General features: G+C 42.6%; 1 protein-coding gene across 1 annotated transcript in view; it reads right to left on the reverse strand.

Annotated features, from left to right (window-relative positions):
• Window positions 1-17,122, reverse strand: part of JMJD1C (jumonji domain containing 1C) — a 163,320-nt gene extending 146,198 nt beyond the window's left edge. The window contains exon 1 of the mRNA XM_075423086.1: window positions 16,945-17,122. Coding sequence (XP_075279201.1) covers window positions 16,945-17,094 — 150 coding nt within the window. The 5' untranslated portion in view covers window positions 17,095-17,122. The remainder of the gene's footprint in view (window positions 1-16,944) is intronic.
• Between the last annotated feature and the right edge of the window lie 2,372 nt (window positions 17,123-19,494).

Raw genomic sequence — 19,494 nt, forward strand, 5'->3', positions numbered from 1 at the left:
AAAAGTTTGTCTAGTTTCCCCCCTGCACCTACACCAAAACATTTAATAATAGTTTCTCTACCTTTGAAACTTGGTTTGCCTACACTCTAATACAGTCAGGCAATAATGTCCATCTTTCGAGAGCTCCTAATTTTTCTTCACGTTTGCCAAATCTAGCTGATCTCTCTTCTCAGTCGCCCTTTGAATTGACAACCTACGATACATACACACACCATAAACAGAGGATACAAAAGCTGCCATCAATCCAGTTCATGGCTTTTCCTTACAAAGGCGGATTCCCTCCCACCATAGTAGGATAAAGCAGAAAAACTTCACCAATTCTCTGAGCAATGAACTGAAGAAAAGTAGAATTTCAGTTAGTTACAGAAGTAGCTTTCGCCCCCACTCATGGTTCAGCACATCCGTCTCCAGGGATCCAGATGCTGCAACAGAACCTATCCATACATCCAATTCCTCTAATAGTGCTCGTTGACAAAACCCACTAATAACCATCATTCATACCCTTCATCACCTAGTGGGTCTACCTTGTTTACTGACTTTGATACTTTTGACAATCTTTTTAGGAACCTGTGACCAAACTGATTTCTTTTTTTTTTTTTTAAAGCACAGAGAAGAGAGAAAGATTGAGAAATAAGTCTAGAGAATGTCTATTTTAACATCTTCTGATGATACTTCAGGCTATCTTGATTTTTTCAGGCATAGTCACTGTCAGGACTCCTACATCTCAGTCTGAATCCTTGAATTATTACAACCCACTCTTGTGAGTGGGAGTTGAAAACATGGAGAAAAAAAAAATCTTAGATGTCCAGCTTTGGTTCTTCTGAACAGCACCAGTCCTGTAGGCTTAATTAAAAACAAAGAAGCCAAAATAAAGCAAAGGAAAAAAAAACAAGGGATGACAAGAGTCACTGGCTTAACAGCATTCAAATTGTCTGCCAAGACACAAATTCTTTCTGTTCCTGCCTATTTTCCCCAGACACCTCCACCTCCTCTTCCCCATTAAACTAAACCAATATGTTCACACAGTTAAGCGTTCCAATAACTTGGTCAATATAAAATATTCATAGTAGCTCCAAATCTATCAAATTAAGATAATTATTCCCTCCCAATTCAAGCGGCATAAAACCTGAGGACTGCAAGCACACCGATGCTTTTGCCTCCCCTGGCATCTCCGTAAGGTCGTCCTCCTGTGGAAGAACTAAGAACTAAATCATGAGGCATTTAATGATAGCGCGGTCCAGATTTCATCATGTTTTACCACTTTCACAGGTTGGAGATGTTAAAACAAGAAGGTGTCACAAACCCTACTTAACACCTAAAATTTTGTTAGGCAAAACTGAATGAATACAAATCAGAACATATGGAGCACTTCTTCTGTCTTTCTTGATGCAACCCACAGAAGTGATTAGTTTGGCTTGTGACCAATTTGACATCTTGACAAATTAGTCAGTTCCTCACAGAAAAAGGATCTCAACTATTACATGTTTAGGCAATCCAGGTTAATTTGATTATTAGTCAACTCCTCTGTCACACTCAATTATTCAAACCTCTACAATAAAGTGAAAACCAAGAGGTCTTTGCCACATCTACAATATAAAACACAACTCGCATCACAAGTGATATATGAAAAAGCCTGCTCGCAACTCTAGTTGCTACCAACCCTTGTCATCAAGATGCCAATGACTGGGCCTACTAATCAACACAAAAACCATTCAAATAAAGCAATTCCAAAGCCTTTAGAACAAAAAAGCTATTGTTAGCATTCAAACTTTCTGAGATTAGTATTCACTTAAACTTTCACTAGAAATCCTATAAAAGCACCCTGGTTCCACTTACCACTTAGTTTCCTAGACCACAAATGATCTGCACACAGTTCAGAAGTTGCTAGTGTAATCTATTTCAAAACTTATTTCCCAAGTTCATACCACAGAAACAGAAGATGTGTGATGGAAATGAAAAATACAATCTTTGTGCTGGGGCAAAAAAAAAAAATCCAGAACACATTTAAAATAGGAGCTGAATCAGACTACTCAGCACAACCCTATGCTTAGGGCCACAAAAACCATTTAAATGCACTCAAATTCCTTTGGGTTTTAGGGAATTCTGCTCCTCACACATCTTCTCACGGTGCTGCTACACAATAATCCTTCTACTACGTCACAATGACAGCATCTGTCTTTTCTACATCATTTTGCCTCCTTTTTCTATCAATATAACTTACTGGTTTCAAAGTCTTTAGACTCAGCTACAAAATGCCAAGTCCTGCTCCTGATCCATACTTAACCAAAAACTCTGTCATTGATTACTTTAAAAACAAACAAAAAAGAACAGAAAAAAATAAAAATAACAGTTTCAGCCTGTCACCTTTGAGTTTTACCCCTGGCTATCCTTCATGTTTGACAGACATAACCAAGAAACACTGGTAGAGCTACTTTGAGATATGCCTCAAAAAACATTCCTAGCTCTCCTCTGTCACAAGATTTCCCAAAGGTTAGGCTGCTGTACACAAACAACACATCATTACAACCTAGTTTCAGCTCCTCATCCTTCCGGATTTCATAAACTAAGGCACAGTCAATTTTTGCTCTGTTTGCACAGCACCTACCACATTGAGGTGTTGGTCAAAGAGTGCTCTACAAAGTAAACATAGCTGCATGGACACTGAAACAGTAATCTCAGCAATTCCAGCACTGAGACTTGGCAGAAGTTTATCATGCAATTCACAGTCTATTTACCCTAGAACATCTCAGTCTTACCTTCAGACAAACAAAATCACACACACACAAATCAATGTTCTAAGTTAGCCCACCCCCAGTCTTTCAGATCACCTTCAGCAAAAACACACCACTACTAAATCTTTGCTCCATTTATTACCTACAGAACTCAAACAACCAACAGACCTGTAGAACCATCTACTGCTAACAGAAGCAGCCTTGATGTCTTAATATGAGGGATCAACAGGTTCAGTAGGTTTGAACTTCACATTAAAAATGGAAGTTATTAGTTACCTAACAATATCTTACTGCCTGAGAGAAGGGAGGTTTACTGGAAGTCTTCCAACTGTGAGGACACGATGTTTGAGAGAAGCCTGAAGTACTCTGACCATAGAAAGATGCAATGAAGAGATGTGATCTAAGGAGAAAGTAAAATCCAGATCATCAGTGGGGTAGGTAGGCAACAGAAAATGCTAAACAGGACTCGGACAACATCAGATGGAATGTTTTGCACAGGACAAGAGAAGATTAAAAGCAATGTCAATAATTTTGACTCATGCATCCAGAAAGAACAGAGTCTAATTTTCTCCTATTTATACTTACATGACAGTAAGACATCATCTCCGTGCATAACACTTACTATTGCTACTTTTCTTATGCTGGCTGCCTTGGTGGTTTGATATTTCTAACATTACAAGGTTAGGGAAAAAAAAAAAAAACAACACAGAACACAGCCAGGTGCATGGGGATGTTATTTTACAGCACTCAGTTCAAAGCACCTCCACAATGCCTTTTAGTTTAAATGGCCATGATACCAACTGCTCTGTAAAAATGTTTAAGGATTTCTTTGTAGTTTATTTTTGTACATTACAACCTGTAGAAAAACTTGCATTGTATCTTTTTCCCCAGGTGTGCATTTCCCATGATGTACACATACTTTATAAACCACAGCAAGTTTGACCCTATGTCACAGGCTAGCCACACCCTTCAAACTGTTAACCCATTTGGCATGACTCTGCTAAAACAGGACTTCATTTTCTAGCAGATCGTTAGTAAAAATCTTTCATTAGAGTATCTGAGCAAGTATTTTCCATTTTAAATAATGATAATAAAGTGCTGGGAAACAGTTAAAACTACTACAGAGAAACAACCAACAGAGAAATAGAAAAATACTTCACAGCATACAATGTCCCTAGTCCATCATTACCGCTCACCGTAACAGCCTTCACCACTACAAGTGCTTGTACACCACAGAACCCACAACACTAGCTGTCTCCTCTCAACCAACAGTACCAACAAAACACAGCAGAGGTCAAGTCCTGCATAATCCACAGCACAAGTACTACAGCAGCAATATTCAAATTCTGTAGCAAAGTGAATATATTCATTTTCTTATGAAATGCTTCTAGTTTTTATCACCATAAATACCAATACTAGTAGACAATATCTCATTACCACACTTTTTTTTTTTAATACTTTCTACCACTGTTTCTAGGTACATATTTTTTTCAAGTACGTTTTCCAGTCAAGACTTTCCTATTAACTTTAAGCCACTGCAAAATTTCAGAAGATCTGGAAGTTTCTGTCCACATATGAATTTCTTACGAGAGGCTTGCAAAACAAGTGACATGCAAATCCATACACTTTACTGATGGTGAGCCGGCTGCCTGCCTAATCGGCATGCCTGCAGTTCCAAACCTTGTGCTGCCACTGCTCAGCTGACAGGCCAAATAAAGAAAGGTATAGGATGTGGGCGAAGCCAACAGTGATGCAGTGAAGAAAATGCTTGGTCTTAATTTAAAGTAGCTTTCAGTGACACACTTGCATATTTAAGTTAGACACCATCATCTTCTAGGCTCTGAAGCAAAAATACCAATCCCTCCACACAGAAGGAAAAGGTTAATTCTGTAGCTCCACTGGCTGAGAAAATAAGATCACACTGTAGAGAGTTTGAATAGCCTGAGGGTGGATAAAGCTGCAGTCAGAGTTTGCACTTTACTAGACATCTGATAAACTAATCCCCATCAAGGCTACCTGCCTGTTTGAGCCCTCATAACTAACAGAATTCAACAGCAGCCTTAGTTAAAAATCAGCTGAAAGGGCAGCCAACAAAGCAGCACAAATTCAGATACAACTGTATTAGCACATACACGCTCAGAACCACTTTTCTGTGGTCCACAGGCAGCCCAAACCTACTACAGCATCAGGCAACATCTCCCTCCACCACAATTCGTATTAAGAAAGCAGTTCGTAAGACCTAACTTTCCAACTCCTAGAATTACGCTGCTGTGTTATTCTCCCTGATACTTAGATTGCCGGCCTACAGTTATCCATCTCAGCTACCATGCTGTAAAGCAAGGTTTCAGTTCAGGCTCTCCGTCCCGGACGTGCAGTTCCATGGAGGAGCAGTGCATGCCTGCTATGTTACAAATGAGTCTCCCTTACAGTGAAAATCTGAAAATTAACAAGTAGATGCAGGCAAGTCCTGGGAAGAGAAGAAAACAAAGCAATTGAGAAGAGCTGCAAAAAAGCTCATTTTTACAACTACCCCGAGAAATGCCAAACTGACAATCTTAGGAACAAGAACTGCAAGTGGCCCAAGCTATGACTAATGAAACAGCAATACCACCTTCATCTCTGCTGACTTAAAATAATCAACGCTTTCTGAGATTTTGTTTTTCTGAGTTTAAGGAAACATTAGCTTTGAGTAAAAATGTGAATGCAGGTATTGAACTTCAACATTTAGATTTTTTTTTTTCTTTACAAATTTCTTAATGTTTCCTTGTGTTAGAGAATGGACCCCTTGCTTCAGGAGCCTCACAGGAAGGGAGGCTGGCTTTTGTGCAGACAGAAGGAGCCTTTCTTCTGTCAATTTACATCAAACTAGGTATGGGTTTCTACATCTACACCATCATGGTCTTCTCTTTTTTCCTTGCCTCCTCTGCTGACTGACCCATACACTCTAGCTTCTGTATTTGCCTGCCCAGTCTTTCCATAAGAAGCATCATCAAAGAAAGCTCAAGAACCGAGTAAAACATTTTCAGAAAGAAAAGGCAAAAAACTTATATGTTCCTTTCCATTCTTTCTCCTCTTCAAGTACTGGCCAACTCAGTCCTAAGATCCCTAAGTGCCATTCTACATGTCCTTACATCATCCTCTTCTCAACTGAAGACATCCTTCTTGAAGCATAGGCACCCTAAAGTCTAGACGAAAATCAGAATTCTATAAGAAAGTCAGGAAAAACACAGACATAGAACTAACTGCTCATTTCTACTGAAGCACTAGACTCTTTCAAATATACATGTAAACATTCCTGAACTCACAAGTACCTGGAAACAGGCAGACTACCATAACGTAAAAGACATCTTAGGAAAAAAAACATAAAAGGATATTCAATGTTGCCCTTTTACCTCAGCAAACGAATGCAAGAACCCTCTGGAGGTACAGACTTCATCCATTTCAAAGGTACCAACTGAAGAGCCCTATTAAGTTCTGCAATTACTTAGCTCTTTACTGATCATTATTTTAGCAGAAAAGTAACATGCCGGCAAACTTCAGACTTAACTTGTACTCTGTTTATCACCTTTGAAACCAGCCAGTGAGCAGCTATCAACTTTGCCATGTTATTGAAATGTAAGCCATGCTCAAGAAAGCTACAATATTTTTAAAAGATAAGCAATATTAGATAACAAAACATCCATTCAATGTCAAAAAAAATTTTGACAGGGGAAAAAATATGCCAAAGTGTACACATGTCTCGCTTTACCTGGACAAGACACCATTACAGAACTCAAAAAGAAATCAAGTAGTGTCAGCAAGCCATTTTTTTGTGTTGACAGAAAGCCAAGTCTTTCCATTTTAAAACATAAAAATCTTTACAATGCTTTATGAAAGTACTGCATTCAGTTTCAAAAGAAACCATCTGATAGAAAGTTAGTCGATGAATAATTTCTTAAATGAGATTTTTCCATTTATATGAATATAAATGAACATGTGAATATCTTATATACTTCACCATGAGGGTGGTGAGACACTGGCACAGGTTGCCCAGAGAAGCTGTGGATGCCCCCTCCCTGGAAGCGTTCAAGGCCAGGTTGGATGGAGCTCTGAGCAACCTGGTCTGGTGGAAGGTGTCCCTGCTCATGGCAGGGGGGTTGGAACCAGATGATCTTGAAGGTCCCTTCCAACCCTTACCATCCTATGATTCTATGGTATTTTACATAGTCTTAGGCCTAACTCTCACCGAGTTGAAATTCCAGAAAAAAACTACAGGTAACAAAAGGAACGTATTAATCTAGACTACAAATTTCTAAATGAAAAATATGGTACAAAGTAACAAAACACTTGAAACTTTTTTCTATTTCTACAAAGATACTGAAATTTCTTTTAATGAGTCAAAACTGATTATCTCTTTTAAAAGATCATGCAGAAGGAGGTAAGTACCCCATTATACAGAAAAGCTACCCATCAAAGTAAGAAGTGGTCACAACATGGTCTAAACATATTCATATCACATTCTGTCCTATACAGAAACGTTAAAATACGACAGTATACAGAAGGATCAGGTATATTTAGGACAGCCCACTTGGATTAATAGTTAGTGAGCCAGAAGTATTTCATTACCACCCCTCCACTTTTTTTTTTAAAAGCTTTACTCACTACTTAACTGTTATTAAATAGATCACTAACGAGGTTTGACCAGCACCTGGGTATACTAAATATAAATGGACCTGCAACAGACAATTCGGCTAACATAACTGAAAAAAAAAGTCATCAATATACTCCAGTGTAGACATAAATTTTTACAATTTAAAACTTATATAAAATGTTATTTGCTGAAAAAAAGTTAAACTCAACTTGACAGTATAAAATTAAATCTATTCAGAACAACCTGCAGAATTGAAAGAATATGAAGATACACATCTTGGTGTAGATAGCCATTTAAGATATGCAAAAAAATTGCACACTCTTTGGAATAATCTGGTTCAAGCAGACATTTATTTGGACAGTGTTGGTAGGGACTGACAGACAGAACAGACACTCCAAGTCTCTCAGGTTAAGAAATAGTAAAGGAAAACTGCCACATTTACATGTTCCGAGAGAGGAGTATGAAATAGTACAGCAGAGCTAATAAAATCATGAGTGGCATGCAAATGGCAATCAAGGGGTGAATGTTGACTCACACCTCACAACAGGAACCAAAGCAAGTCTGAAACAACCGCAGGCAATCCTGCGTACAATGACCAGTTAAAGCCTGCTTCGGCAGGGGGGGTTGGACGACATGACCAACAGAGGTCCCTTCCAACCCCTACCATTCTGTGAAAGCCTGACCCTTCCTTGTCACAGGACGTTAAAAAGTTCACAGGAATTCAAAAAGGTTTCCCACAAATTCATTCAGAAAAAATCCAGAAAGGGCTACAAAAACCCAAAGACCTCTGCCAGATGAAGTCCCTGGCCTCCAAATCACTGTAAGGAAACACTAAGGAAGTACAGCTGTGTGCCACAATTTCAGATGTATGATAGCCAAGTGCCACAACAACAGCACCTAAGACCGCAGTACCTCATTCACATTCGGTCTTCAACTACATCAGCTTCTGTATTTTTGACTGAAATGTTGGCACTAGACCACTGTTAGCTCCTAATCTTTTGAAGATCACCGTGGGTCTAGCCCAAAAGTCATTAACCTCTCCCCTGGAAACTGCTCACACCATGCCTTGCTTGTATGTATTCACTCCTGCCTTTGATGATGACCAGGACTGCAAAACTGAAGTCTTGGGAGTTTCGCTTTAGGAGCAATTAGGATGCAAGAATAACTGCAGATTAATGACAAACTCCAGTCTAAGAGTTCACTACTAATTTCCTGTCACTCTTTCTCCAAGATTTTCTATACTAACCCAACAGTTCACATCACGTATTTCTTATGATTATCCCAAGAAGTTTCTTTGTCTGCTTGATACTGGCTTTTGGGTTGTTTTGTTTAATTTTGAAAGGTAGTAAACTTACATTCTGTGTTTCAGGAAAGAAGAGCAGCCAATAAGAGCAAAAAATAAGGAAGTAAGCTGGAGGACTGTTTCAAAACAAACTGTCTTTGCCAACGCTCCTCCAGAATACAGCTTTCCAGTCCCTCCTCGCTCGACATGCAGGACTGAAGAGATGTGACTTGGGCCACCTGGCAATGACTCAGCAAGTGCTCTCTCTTTCACAGAGCAATCATACTCCAGATCTTAAACCATCATTTTTATTAAAGAGCCCCGTTCCCTTAGCAAAAAACTAAATCCCTAGTGAGTCAACCTAACTATTAAGTCAGCAGTGTCTACTTGAGTTGTCATACACAGCAGCAAGTTACTTGCAATAAAGCCTAACTGCAATCATTTCACCATCTACATTAATTACAGTGCTGATCAGAACACTCAAAAAGATCATAATATTTATACAGAAATATTATATGCAATATTCTACTGAGGCATCAGAGGTGTATGCATTTTAACATATAGATGCTTAAGTTTCCCTCAAAGCATTTGATTTCACATCTACTCTTCCAAAACTTGCCTTTGCAAATAATTACAGCATCAACAGACATCAAATGATCATGTTATGGGTTATTCTGAACATATATTTCCTTATTCAAGTGAAAGGATAAATTATTTATACTGCACAAATAAATATTAATTCAACTGCAGTACAAAACCCCTGCATTACAGCCAAGTAGGTTAGGACACATTTACCAGTGACAGTGACTGCAACTCTCACAAAGATACTTAAGCTAGTTCTCAACTACTTCATTCAGGCCATGGTCCAGAGACATTTCTCCTGGAAATGGTGCCAGCTTAATCTGCTTCTACCCCCAGCCATTTGTCTCTGATTGATCCCTTACCACCTCATCAGCCTCAGTACAACTGCCTGAAGTGCCATATGGTGAACGGATCAGGAAACTGCTCGTTGTTAAAAAAATTAAGCCAGCACTGCCACCAAGAGAAATGTCTGTGGAACCACAGTCTCCAAAACTTCTAAAAATGCTGCCATGGGAAGGTCAAGCCAAAAGCCTTAAGCTTTACCCTGCATCTTTTGTGCCCATGAAGCTCTGAACAGAGGACACGAATTAGCTCAAACCCAGTTTCTGTATGTACACAGAGGCAACTTCCTCATGAGCAGATCTGCTCCATTCCACTTAATTCTGAAAAGCGGTAACAGCCAAGTAAAAGTAAAATAATTTAAGAAATCCATGAAAATATTTTTTAAGAAAAATACTAGAAATCAAAACACAGCAAAATCCCTGAGGTTCTTCCCGTTCCCCTGCTCTCATTCCATCTTGTAACACGAAAGTTAGCAGTACATGGGAGTAACGTCAACTAACGACTGTGGCTTTCTGGATGAGGCATTATAATGAAGCAACATACCATCAGTTTAGTTTAGAATTCCCCACCAGCTGGTAACAAGCAGAGCAGGCCGCAGTCCCTACCTAGTAGGACTAAGAGGGAGACCATCCCTGCAGCAACACCAAATGTCAGTACTCAAAGCACGAAAGTGGGCAATGACAGCAGGTCATAGCAGTGTCTCCTCCAAGACAACCACCTTGTCGCCAGCTCCAGGTAAACTTCTTAGATGATAAACACTTACTTTCTTCCAGCAAAATCAGAAGCACCTTACTGAGTCCTAGTGAAAGCAAAGGTCAAGGCTGACCCCAGCAGAAATTCAAGATCAGCAATGGAACTAAAGCACCTCTACAATTCATTGATAGTAGGATCAGAAGAAGGCTGAGCTTATTTTTGGACAAATTTTAAAAACAGCACTTCCAAAACTTGCTCAATTTGACATTAAAGAAAGTTCTGTTGTTCTCAAGCAGGTTTTAAGATCTTGGCATGTGCACAGAAAGACTAGCTTCCTATAAAATGACTAGTTATTCTTTAAAACACTTTAAGATAGCTATGCCCTGTTTTTTGAGACACCTCCAAAGATTCACACAAAGTTCTGGAATGAGAAAAATCTGATGTAACATGAATGTGGAATAATACATTATTTGTATGCATGGCATATAAAAGGTAAAAATGAATGCTCTTTTGATTAAGAAAATATCTGACACATCTTTCTTAAAGTTTTTGAAAGATTTAAGTATAGGATCAAATGTTCCTTTTTCCATATGTCGTTCACTGCTCCATACTTTGCAACTATACAGCAAATTAGTAAACTGATTAATCCCTATCGCAGGACACCTGAATTCTGTCTGCAATCTTGACATTCAAATAAACATTCTTCAAAATCCATCAGTGCAAGTGTATTTACTTGTTGATCTACATCATATTCAGGTTTCCATTAGTACAAAAACAAAGAGGAGGGAAGGGCAGAGTATGAAGTGCTAAATGCTTGCAGTCAGTTTTATAGGAACAATCCTGTGTTTGATCTTTTTGTCATATTACTATGAAAGAGATACCGAACTAACTCCTAAAGACAAATGAGGTGACATTCACAGGCACAGGATGACAAGCTCAATCTTATTAGAAACACAGAAAGGAAATAGGAAGTTTTCTTTACTGCTGAGCCAAGAAAAGATTGCCCAGCTGATAGGCATCAAAACTTACAAGACTCTTGTTGGCTTCAATACTGATACAGAACTGTAGAAACAACTGAAAATGGTCTAAACCCCTGTTGCATTTTGAGCTTCTCCCACTCCTTTCAAACCAACTTCAAACAACGCTCCTCATCTGGATTCACAGGTAGCAGTGACATGATAAACTCTGGCATGTTTTTAGCATCATCTCCAATAGCTGGAGTAAATAACGTGACAGGCTCCTCACCAACTTGCTCTTCATCTTTAACCCAGATGCTGGTACAGAAACACGTAGCATTTTTAAATTCCACTAACCACCACCAAGCTATGTACAACTAGTTTAAAGAATATTCCTATATCTTCCAGTTTATTTCAGGGTTAACAAATAAAACCTGCAGAGCATGTACATCTAAAATAAGGAATGAAAAAATCTATTTCGCTTTTAAACAGATTAGCTCAAATGTGTTAAAAAAAAAATACATTCAGTTTCTCTTTAAATACTAGCTTAGTGAAAGGAAAACAGAGGACAATGCAAAACACTGCACTAAAAATCAATATATGGCAGGAAACAAATGTAACCTACAGAAGTGCAATTCTGTGCCTGTATGACAAAGCCATACAGCATTCAGAAAGTTTGGGAATGCAGAGGCAAGAAGATTAAAACAGTTATAGGTCGTAAAAAGACTAGGTAAGAGCAGATCCACGCACAGCGAAGGCAATTTAACTCCATCTTTCAGTGAGAAACTCTCAGCATATGCAATAGCTCTCTAAAATATCTTCCATTTTCAAATTATCAGCAATTATTTCAAATTATTTTCATGCTATCTGTAATACAGTACTGATAAGTTTCCATTACACTCTGTGAACTTCCATTTGACTGGTAAGCGAGGGCAACTTCAATTAAAACAGACGCATGAAGCCTGCTGCTGTTCTCTTCAAATGGTTTTACCAGACACAGTAAATTTCTAGCAATTCCTTGTTTGCAAATTACCAAAGATGACTTACTAACAAAACACAATTTACCAAAACTATATATGTGTTGTTTTCCCCACTACATCTTACTAATTTTACTGTAAACAAAAATCAAACAAGTGCTTCAAACTATCATTAATATTTAGGTTTTTATGAAAGATAATCTAAGACGGTGATTTACTGCCACAATATATTTCCCTACACACAATTACGAAGTGTGACATCCGCCTATCATAAGATTAAAGACTACCAAAGTACTCAATTCTCGATTTTGTGTTCCAATCCATGGACGTCGTGGCAGCAAAATTCACGCATCAATAAATATGCAATTACAAATCACTGCAACTTATAACTATACTTTTTATTAAGGGTTGCATATTATGTGTTTAAAAGCTTATTTCCATTTTCTCTTTCATGTGGAGAAAATACACAGCTGAATATATGACTATGTTCAATATACAACTGCAGGACCATGAAAATTCACAGAACTTTGAAGCTCTTCCGGTAAGTGAAATAATTTTAATAATTTGATTTCTATTTTTAAAAATTTGCTCGTCTAAACAATCACTTTTTAAGCACAGTATAGGAAAACACCTCTGCCACCACCATGTTAAATCTTGGCAGTAGTGATTAAATAGACATTTTGCAACCTGTGTCCAGAAAACAATTCTTACGGGACAGCAAAGACCAGGGAGATCGTATGGCATTGACTCCACCTCTTTCCTCCTGGTCATTTCTTTATTTGCCCTGAGTTATCACTGCAATCAGAGCAGCACACAGCTTTTCCAGTCAGTTAACAGTAAGGAAGAACAGAGTTCCCAGCTTCCTCTAGTAACACCCGCTGTTACTTAAGTGGAAAAATAGTTAAGAATTCTCTCAATGACTAGTGAAACACACACACATATATACATATGTGTACATGAAACTTTTTTTAACTTCTATTTCTATTTTTAACTAAGTGCTTTTCATGCAACATGAATGTTCAAGAATAAAAGATCAGGAGGTCTAACTACCAAGTTGTGACTCAGACCATGAAAATTATCACAAAAATTCCTGGATTAAATTGTATACATTGTACACATTGTATCTGTATAGCAGGTGTTTTTAAACACCTGTAAACATTACAGGATGACTAAGCAAGAGGCACGGGTTCCAAATCCTGGCAAGAGGGATCTGTGTGTAATAGCAAGAGCATTCACCTTCCAGAAGGCCAACAATACTCGCAAGCAGTGCCAGTTGTTCTCACCATATTCCCCATGAGCAGTAAATTAACAGGAAAGATGAGAAAGGCAAAATTTGAATAAAATAGTAGGAGAAAAGACACTTTGATACTATTCTCTTTGTAAAAAAAATTAATTTTAAATATATCCATTTTAAGAAAAACAGAGACTACGTATCAGTGATGCTGCAATCACTAAAAGTATAAGCAGTCATTTAATGTACTTTCATGGAGTAGGAGAGACCTATCAGGAAGCAGATACTGGTAACCGAGTTCTCTTCTTCATTTTCTTACCAGGATAATAATTTCAACTATGAAAATATTCATTAATTTAGTTATGAAAACATAATCATGAAACAAACTTAGCAGCACACGAAAACTGAAGTCATCATTTGCCTGCTCACCAGTGGAGAGCAGCTAGTCCAGCCTTCAAGTCTGGAGTTCCTGATTTAATGAGTAGTTCTGTTTACAGCAGAACTAATTAAGCTTGCTTTCCTGCAGATTTGCTCCTTCAAGCCCTGTGGCCACTTAACATTAATTACGTCAGTTGTCTCTAAGCTTGCCCATGTCTCCCTTAGATCCTTCACCTCATAAAACTCTCCATTTGTCCCTATAATTTTCCCATATCCAAATACTCACACTTGGTCTCATGCTTTTGCTAACGCTCAGTTCTATCTCGTGCCCTTAAACCCACCTTCACATACCATCAGCTCCATACCCCATCACCTACCTATTACTGTAGGGTGCCGAGCAAGAGGCAGCATATGCTGCAGCTGGTTTGAAGCTCAGTGCGTGCTGGTTGTCCAGCTGGAGACCACCTCTTTGCTTCCACGAGGAGTGCGCAAAACACCATGACCTCCTTTCCTTTATGTTTTTTTGGGAGGAGGGCTTCCACAGCCCCTCAGATGTCAGCTTTCACAAATCAGGGGAGCATAAATCTTTCTCAGACTTCCTCTCCCCCCTCCCCCCCAACTTAAACTGGTTGAAACCAGCTGGGGGGTTCACACTACTTAAGAAAGAAAAGACACAAAAGCAATGTAAATGATACCTTTTAATCCTGGCTTCGGAAGTCAGTCAGTTCTGGTCATTTGCAAAGCATCTTGAAAATACCCACTGCTGCCCTCCCCCCCTTCCTGTGTCTGAGGGCATTTTCTGTATTTCTGCGAGGCCCATCCTGCTCAGAGGGACTAGGAATACACAAATTTGACAAAAAGTCAATTTCAACATTTTTATGCTGCACCCTGGGGGCAGCAATGAAACTGTCAACAAGAATTACCATTTCACTCCACTGATGAGTAGCAGAAGGGTCTGGAGCTATTCATAGGGATGGCCACCTCAAAATGAAAGCCGTGGAAGGGTAAGAGCAGACTCTCTCCATCCAGGATAGTACATTTGGAACCAGGACTAACAGAAAAACCCCCTTGTCCTTCACTGGGGGCAGGGGAAGAGGATACTCATGGTAGCCAATACCAGCTAAGGAGAGGTTAATGTTAATTACAAATGCAAACGGAGAGCCTAACCCACAGAAACTACCTGTTGCTGACAGAAACCTTATCATTTCTTCCTCTACCCACTCCTTCTGTGATTTATACTTGTTTGTGCCTTGGGGACAGAAAACAGGTAACACAAACACTAAATATTACACTTCAGAGGGGGGGCAATGATGCTCTAGTAGTTAAGTACTAGTCTGGGACTCGTCAGACCTGGACAGCATTTCCAAAACCTTCCCAGGCTTCCAGCACTCCTAGGTAACTAGGAGTATATCTACACAGCATAATGCAACGCTGTGCATCTAGCTCAAGCACCAGCAGGAATCTAGCCAGGTTAGCAGTGCACTGCACCCATGCTGAAGTGCAGGCTGGAGCATCCATCCTGCTCCTCAGGTAGTCTGGATCCAGCCAAATGGCGCTCCACGATGACACGCAGGCATACCCTTAGTCATCCTGCCTCAGAAACCTGCCATAACATGATGGCTCTTCCTTAAATTACAAAGAACTCTAATCAAAGAGTATCTGGAGAGAAAAACACTCAGATACCAAAGTTAGAAACAGAAGCAAGTACTTACAATAGGCAGCACACATTACCTATTTAACGTAGCAGATACAACCCCTGAAACGCCTTGTTTTAGCACCCTTTCTCTCCTTATGTCAGCTCTGCCCCTAGAGTTTACAAATTATGGCTCTGACTTGTAAATGTTAGTAAACATCTCCTTAGATGTTACTCAGTGTTTCCATAATTGTATACCGATTCTAAAGAATACTACCCTGCAAGAATAACATCCAAAATAGGTTCTAAAAATAAAGCATTCTAGATGATTCTCACATATAACTGAAGGTTGAAAACACAGGCCATTTCATAAAGCAGGGCATAAACAGTATGCTACTCAAATTATAGCTGGAGAGTGGGGAAAAAAAACAACCCACAATACAGCAAAAAAAGTAGCATTTCAAGCGTCACGTACATTCTGTTTCTAAAACTAAGCTCAAAGCCTGGGGTGTACACAAAAGCAAGAATTCTTAGTTTTGTGAATAACACTTCTCACATCAAGCAATCGATAATCTTTCAAACCGGGGCTCGGCGAGTTTGTAAAAAAAGCACCATTCCACCCCAACCCGTGCTCGGCTGTGACTGCCTCCCCCTTACCAGCAGCAACATGGATCGCCCAGCGCAGCTCGGTGATTCCTTTTTTCAGCCTACGTAACGCCCATTGACACAGCCGTGATATTTTTAAATGCGCTTTCAGAAGCGCCAAATAACACGAATACATGGACGCAGACCGCCACAGCAGTAACGCAGCGCGCGTTACACCGCAGCACTCGCGAACAAAATAACGACCGAGTCCACGGAGCAGAATCCAACCCCATTTTACCGGCCGGGCGCTGCGAACGCCAACCCGAGGAAGCCCTGGCTGTGCTCCCCCCGGCAGCCAGAGCGCCCGAGCGCAGCGGATCGCACCCCAGCTCCCCCGCCAACCTCACGCACATTCCTGCGCCCCTCAGGGAAACACTGACAGCGGGCAGAAAAGGCAGGGAAACAATGACATTCTTCTCATAGCAGCGCCCGCGGCCAGGGCGTCAGACCCGGCCGATCAGGGCTACGTAACGGCAGCCTCCGCGCTCCCCCGCAACGGACGCGGTCGCCCCCCGGCCCGAGCTCCGCCGCCCCGGGAGCGGACCGGCTGCCCCTCGGCGACCGGTACAGCCGCTCGCCCTCTCCCACCGCCGCTGCAGCCGGAGGCGGCCGCACGGCCAAGCAGCCGCGGCCGCCCCTTCCGCGCCCGGGGCACGGGGGGGGCCGCCGCCTCCGTTCCACCCCCTCCCCCCGCAGGCTGAGGGGTAACGCGCCTCGCCCCGGCCTGGACCCCCCAGCGGCGGGGCGGGCTCCGCGTCCGCCGTCCCCCCGGCGAAGGGCTGTGTCACGCCCGGGGCGCCCCGCTGCCCCCCGCCGCAGGCCCCGCGCTGCTGCCTCGGCCCCGCCCGGGACGCGGCTCTTACCGCCAGGTCGGGGCTGTGGGAGTCCCGCTGGGAGACGGCGCGGATGACCCCGGCCCGCCAGCGCCCGCTCTCCGGCGGCTCCTCGCCGCCACCGCCGCCGACGCACAGGAACCGCTTCCCCACCAGCTCCGGCCGCGTCTCCACCGCCATGGCCGCCGCCGCCGCCGCGCAGGCACCGCACCAGCCGCCGAGCCGGCTCCGCTACGGGCCGCCCATGGCGGGAGCGGCGCGGAGCGGGGGCAGGCGCGGGGCTCTCCGCCTCAACGGCGGGCTGGGTCGGCGCCCCTGGGCCGGGCCGGGGCCGCTCCGCCGCCGCCAGCAGCCTGACACAAACACCGAGGGGCGGGGGAGGGCCGGGGGCGCGCGCTCGCGCGCTCGCTCGCTCCCTCCCTCGCGCGCTCGCTCACCGCCGCGCTGCGGCCCCGACCACTCCGCCCACGCAGCCCACTGCCATGGAGACCGGCGCCACGCGCCGTCTCCCTCCGCCAGGCAGCGTGCGGGGAGGGGGCGAGCGGACGCCGCCGCCACGAGGCAAAGAGTCCGGCCACGGCGGTCGGGCTGGGGCGGCCCCGGGACACCACCCCCCACGGGGGCTCCTCCCGCCGCCGCGGCACGACCGCTCCCCAGCCGGGGCAGCCCCGCTCCGCTGCCCCCCCCTGCCCACCCCCGGCGGCGGGGAGCGCGGCCCTCACCTGCCGGCCGGGGCGGCCCCTCGCGAGGCGCGCCGCGAGCCGCTCCGCGGTGATGCGGCTGCGGACGCCGCTCCTGAGGGGCAGCCGCGGCCGGCTGCCCCCGACCCGGGCCTGGTGGTCCCAGCCCTCCGCGGGTCGGGGGAGTCAGGACCCCGTCTGCCATCTGCAGCGCCTTCTGCCCCCGGGCTGGCTGCTGCTGCTCAGCTGAACAAAGGCAGCCAGTCGGCTTTCCCCGCGGCAGCAAGGGCCACGGGACTCTAGGGGAACGCAGCGTTCAACGTTTGGTTGGTCTGTCTTAAGCTTTTGCAGGCGTAACAGTTCAGACCTAGACGACATCATGCGACAGCGTCGAAGGCGAGCGCACGGAGGACATCAAGGCAGCCTGCTCAGGGACTCGTGTGCTTCAACCAAGAGCTTGGGCTGTAACACGTAACAAAACCGTGTTCTGGAGCAGTGGCTATCGGTTTATTGGGTTTTTTCCATGAAGCCTGTAGTCACACTGTAGTAATGCCATGTTTGCCTTTCAGGAGGTTTTCCTCCATGTTATCTAGAGGTGTAGCTTTCGTGAATTTCTGCCTTTCTTTACTGGCATGATTGCTCTCAAGAGAGCAGGTTAATGATCTCTCATCTAGCACTAGAAAGCAAATTTGAATAGTGCATTTTTGAAAAATAGATAAGGCAAAAGTAATAAATCAAGAGTGCCAACCTAGCACATTCCCATGTATTTCAGTGGAACAAATAACTTCTGGTACAAGAGAAGTTAATTAAAGCAAAAAAAAAAAATCAATTCATCATTCGCCATGACAAGTTTGTTCACAGTAATAGAATAACTTACAAGACACAGCATTTACCCAAAAACTTACAGCTGCCTGGCATCCCGTTGGCAGCAGACTGACGATGTGTGGAGGTGTGCTCTTCAGAAGCTGTAGGAGAAACCACAGTGCGTTTGAGCTAAGCAAGATCTTCATCCACATTTCAAGGTAATGCTACAACCAACAAAAAAGTCCTAAAGTCTTGCAGAATGAGCAAAAATTATGTAAGTACAGAGCAGTTATTTACAAAGGGTATAAAAAGAAGTTACAAGGACAACCAAATAAATACTAATTATATCAAAATTCTTTATAGTTTTACTAGATTCCCTCTTGTTTAGCCAAAGGGTAATTCGAGATTGTTACTGAATTATATACACTTATGTAGGTTACATTAGTGTGCAACAAGCCATAAAATGCACCAAAAAAGCTGAGTTACATGATTCTGAAAGACTGAACTTGTGAATTTATCATAGAATACCAAAACATCAAGTATTTTTCATTTGTTCCAAAAATTCCTATGAAAGTGCTAGCACTAGAATTATGTTACAGCTTAGATTAGAATTCAGTAAGGGCCATTGTTCAATGCTGTATCATTTCATAGGTGTTATCACCTAAAAATATCAGTAAGATCATGTAACATCAATATTTCAGTGTTAATTTCCATGAGTTTTCCTGCTTTGGTGCTAGGGCCCTTGCCCAGCTCCCCAGCACACCACCCAGGACAGTGCTGCTCAAACAGCTTTTCACATAGACCAAGAGAAGAGGGCTTAAGGAAGAGCCTTGGCATACCATCAGGGCAGCTTCACTCCCCAATCACCCTGTATCTCAGCTCTTCTCTTTTTCAGAAGAGCTTTGAACAGCTTTCATTACCTGTATGTGCTTTAGGAGGGTCAAAATGACTATGTTCGGGTGGATCAGCATACAAGAGACCCACAGGTTGCTGAAAGCATTTTCCACCTTCAGCAACTTATTTTCTTGGCCTCTATTCACTTACCTATTTCTTCTTTGCTTCCTCCTCCTTCCGTTGTTTCTCTGCAAACTGCTGG

The sequence above is a fragment of the Opisthocomus hoazin genome, chromosome 6, assembly GCF_030867145.1.
Source record: "Opisthocomus hoazin isolate bOpiHoa1 chromosome 6, bOpiHoa1.hap1, whole genome shotgun sequence".
Lineage (NCBI taxonomy): Eukaryota > Metazoa > Chordata > Aves > Opisthocomiformes > Opisthocomidae > Opisthocomus > Opisthocomus hoazin.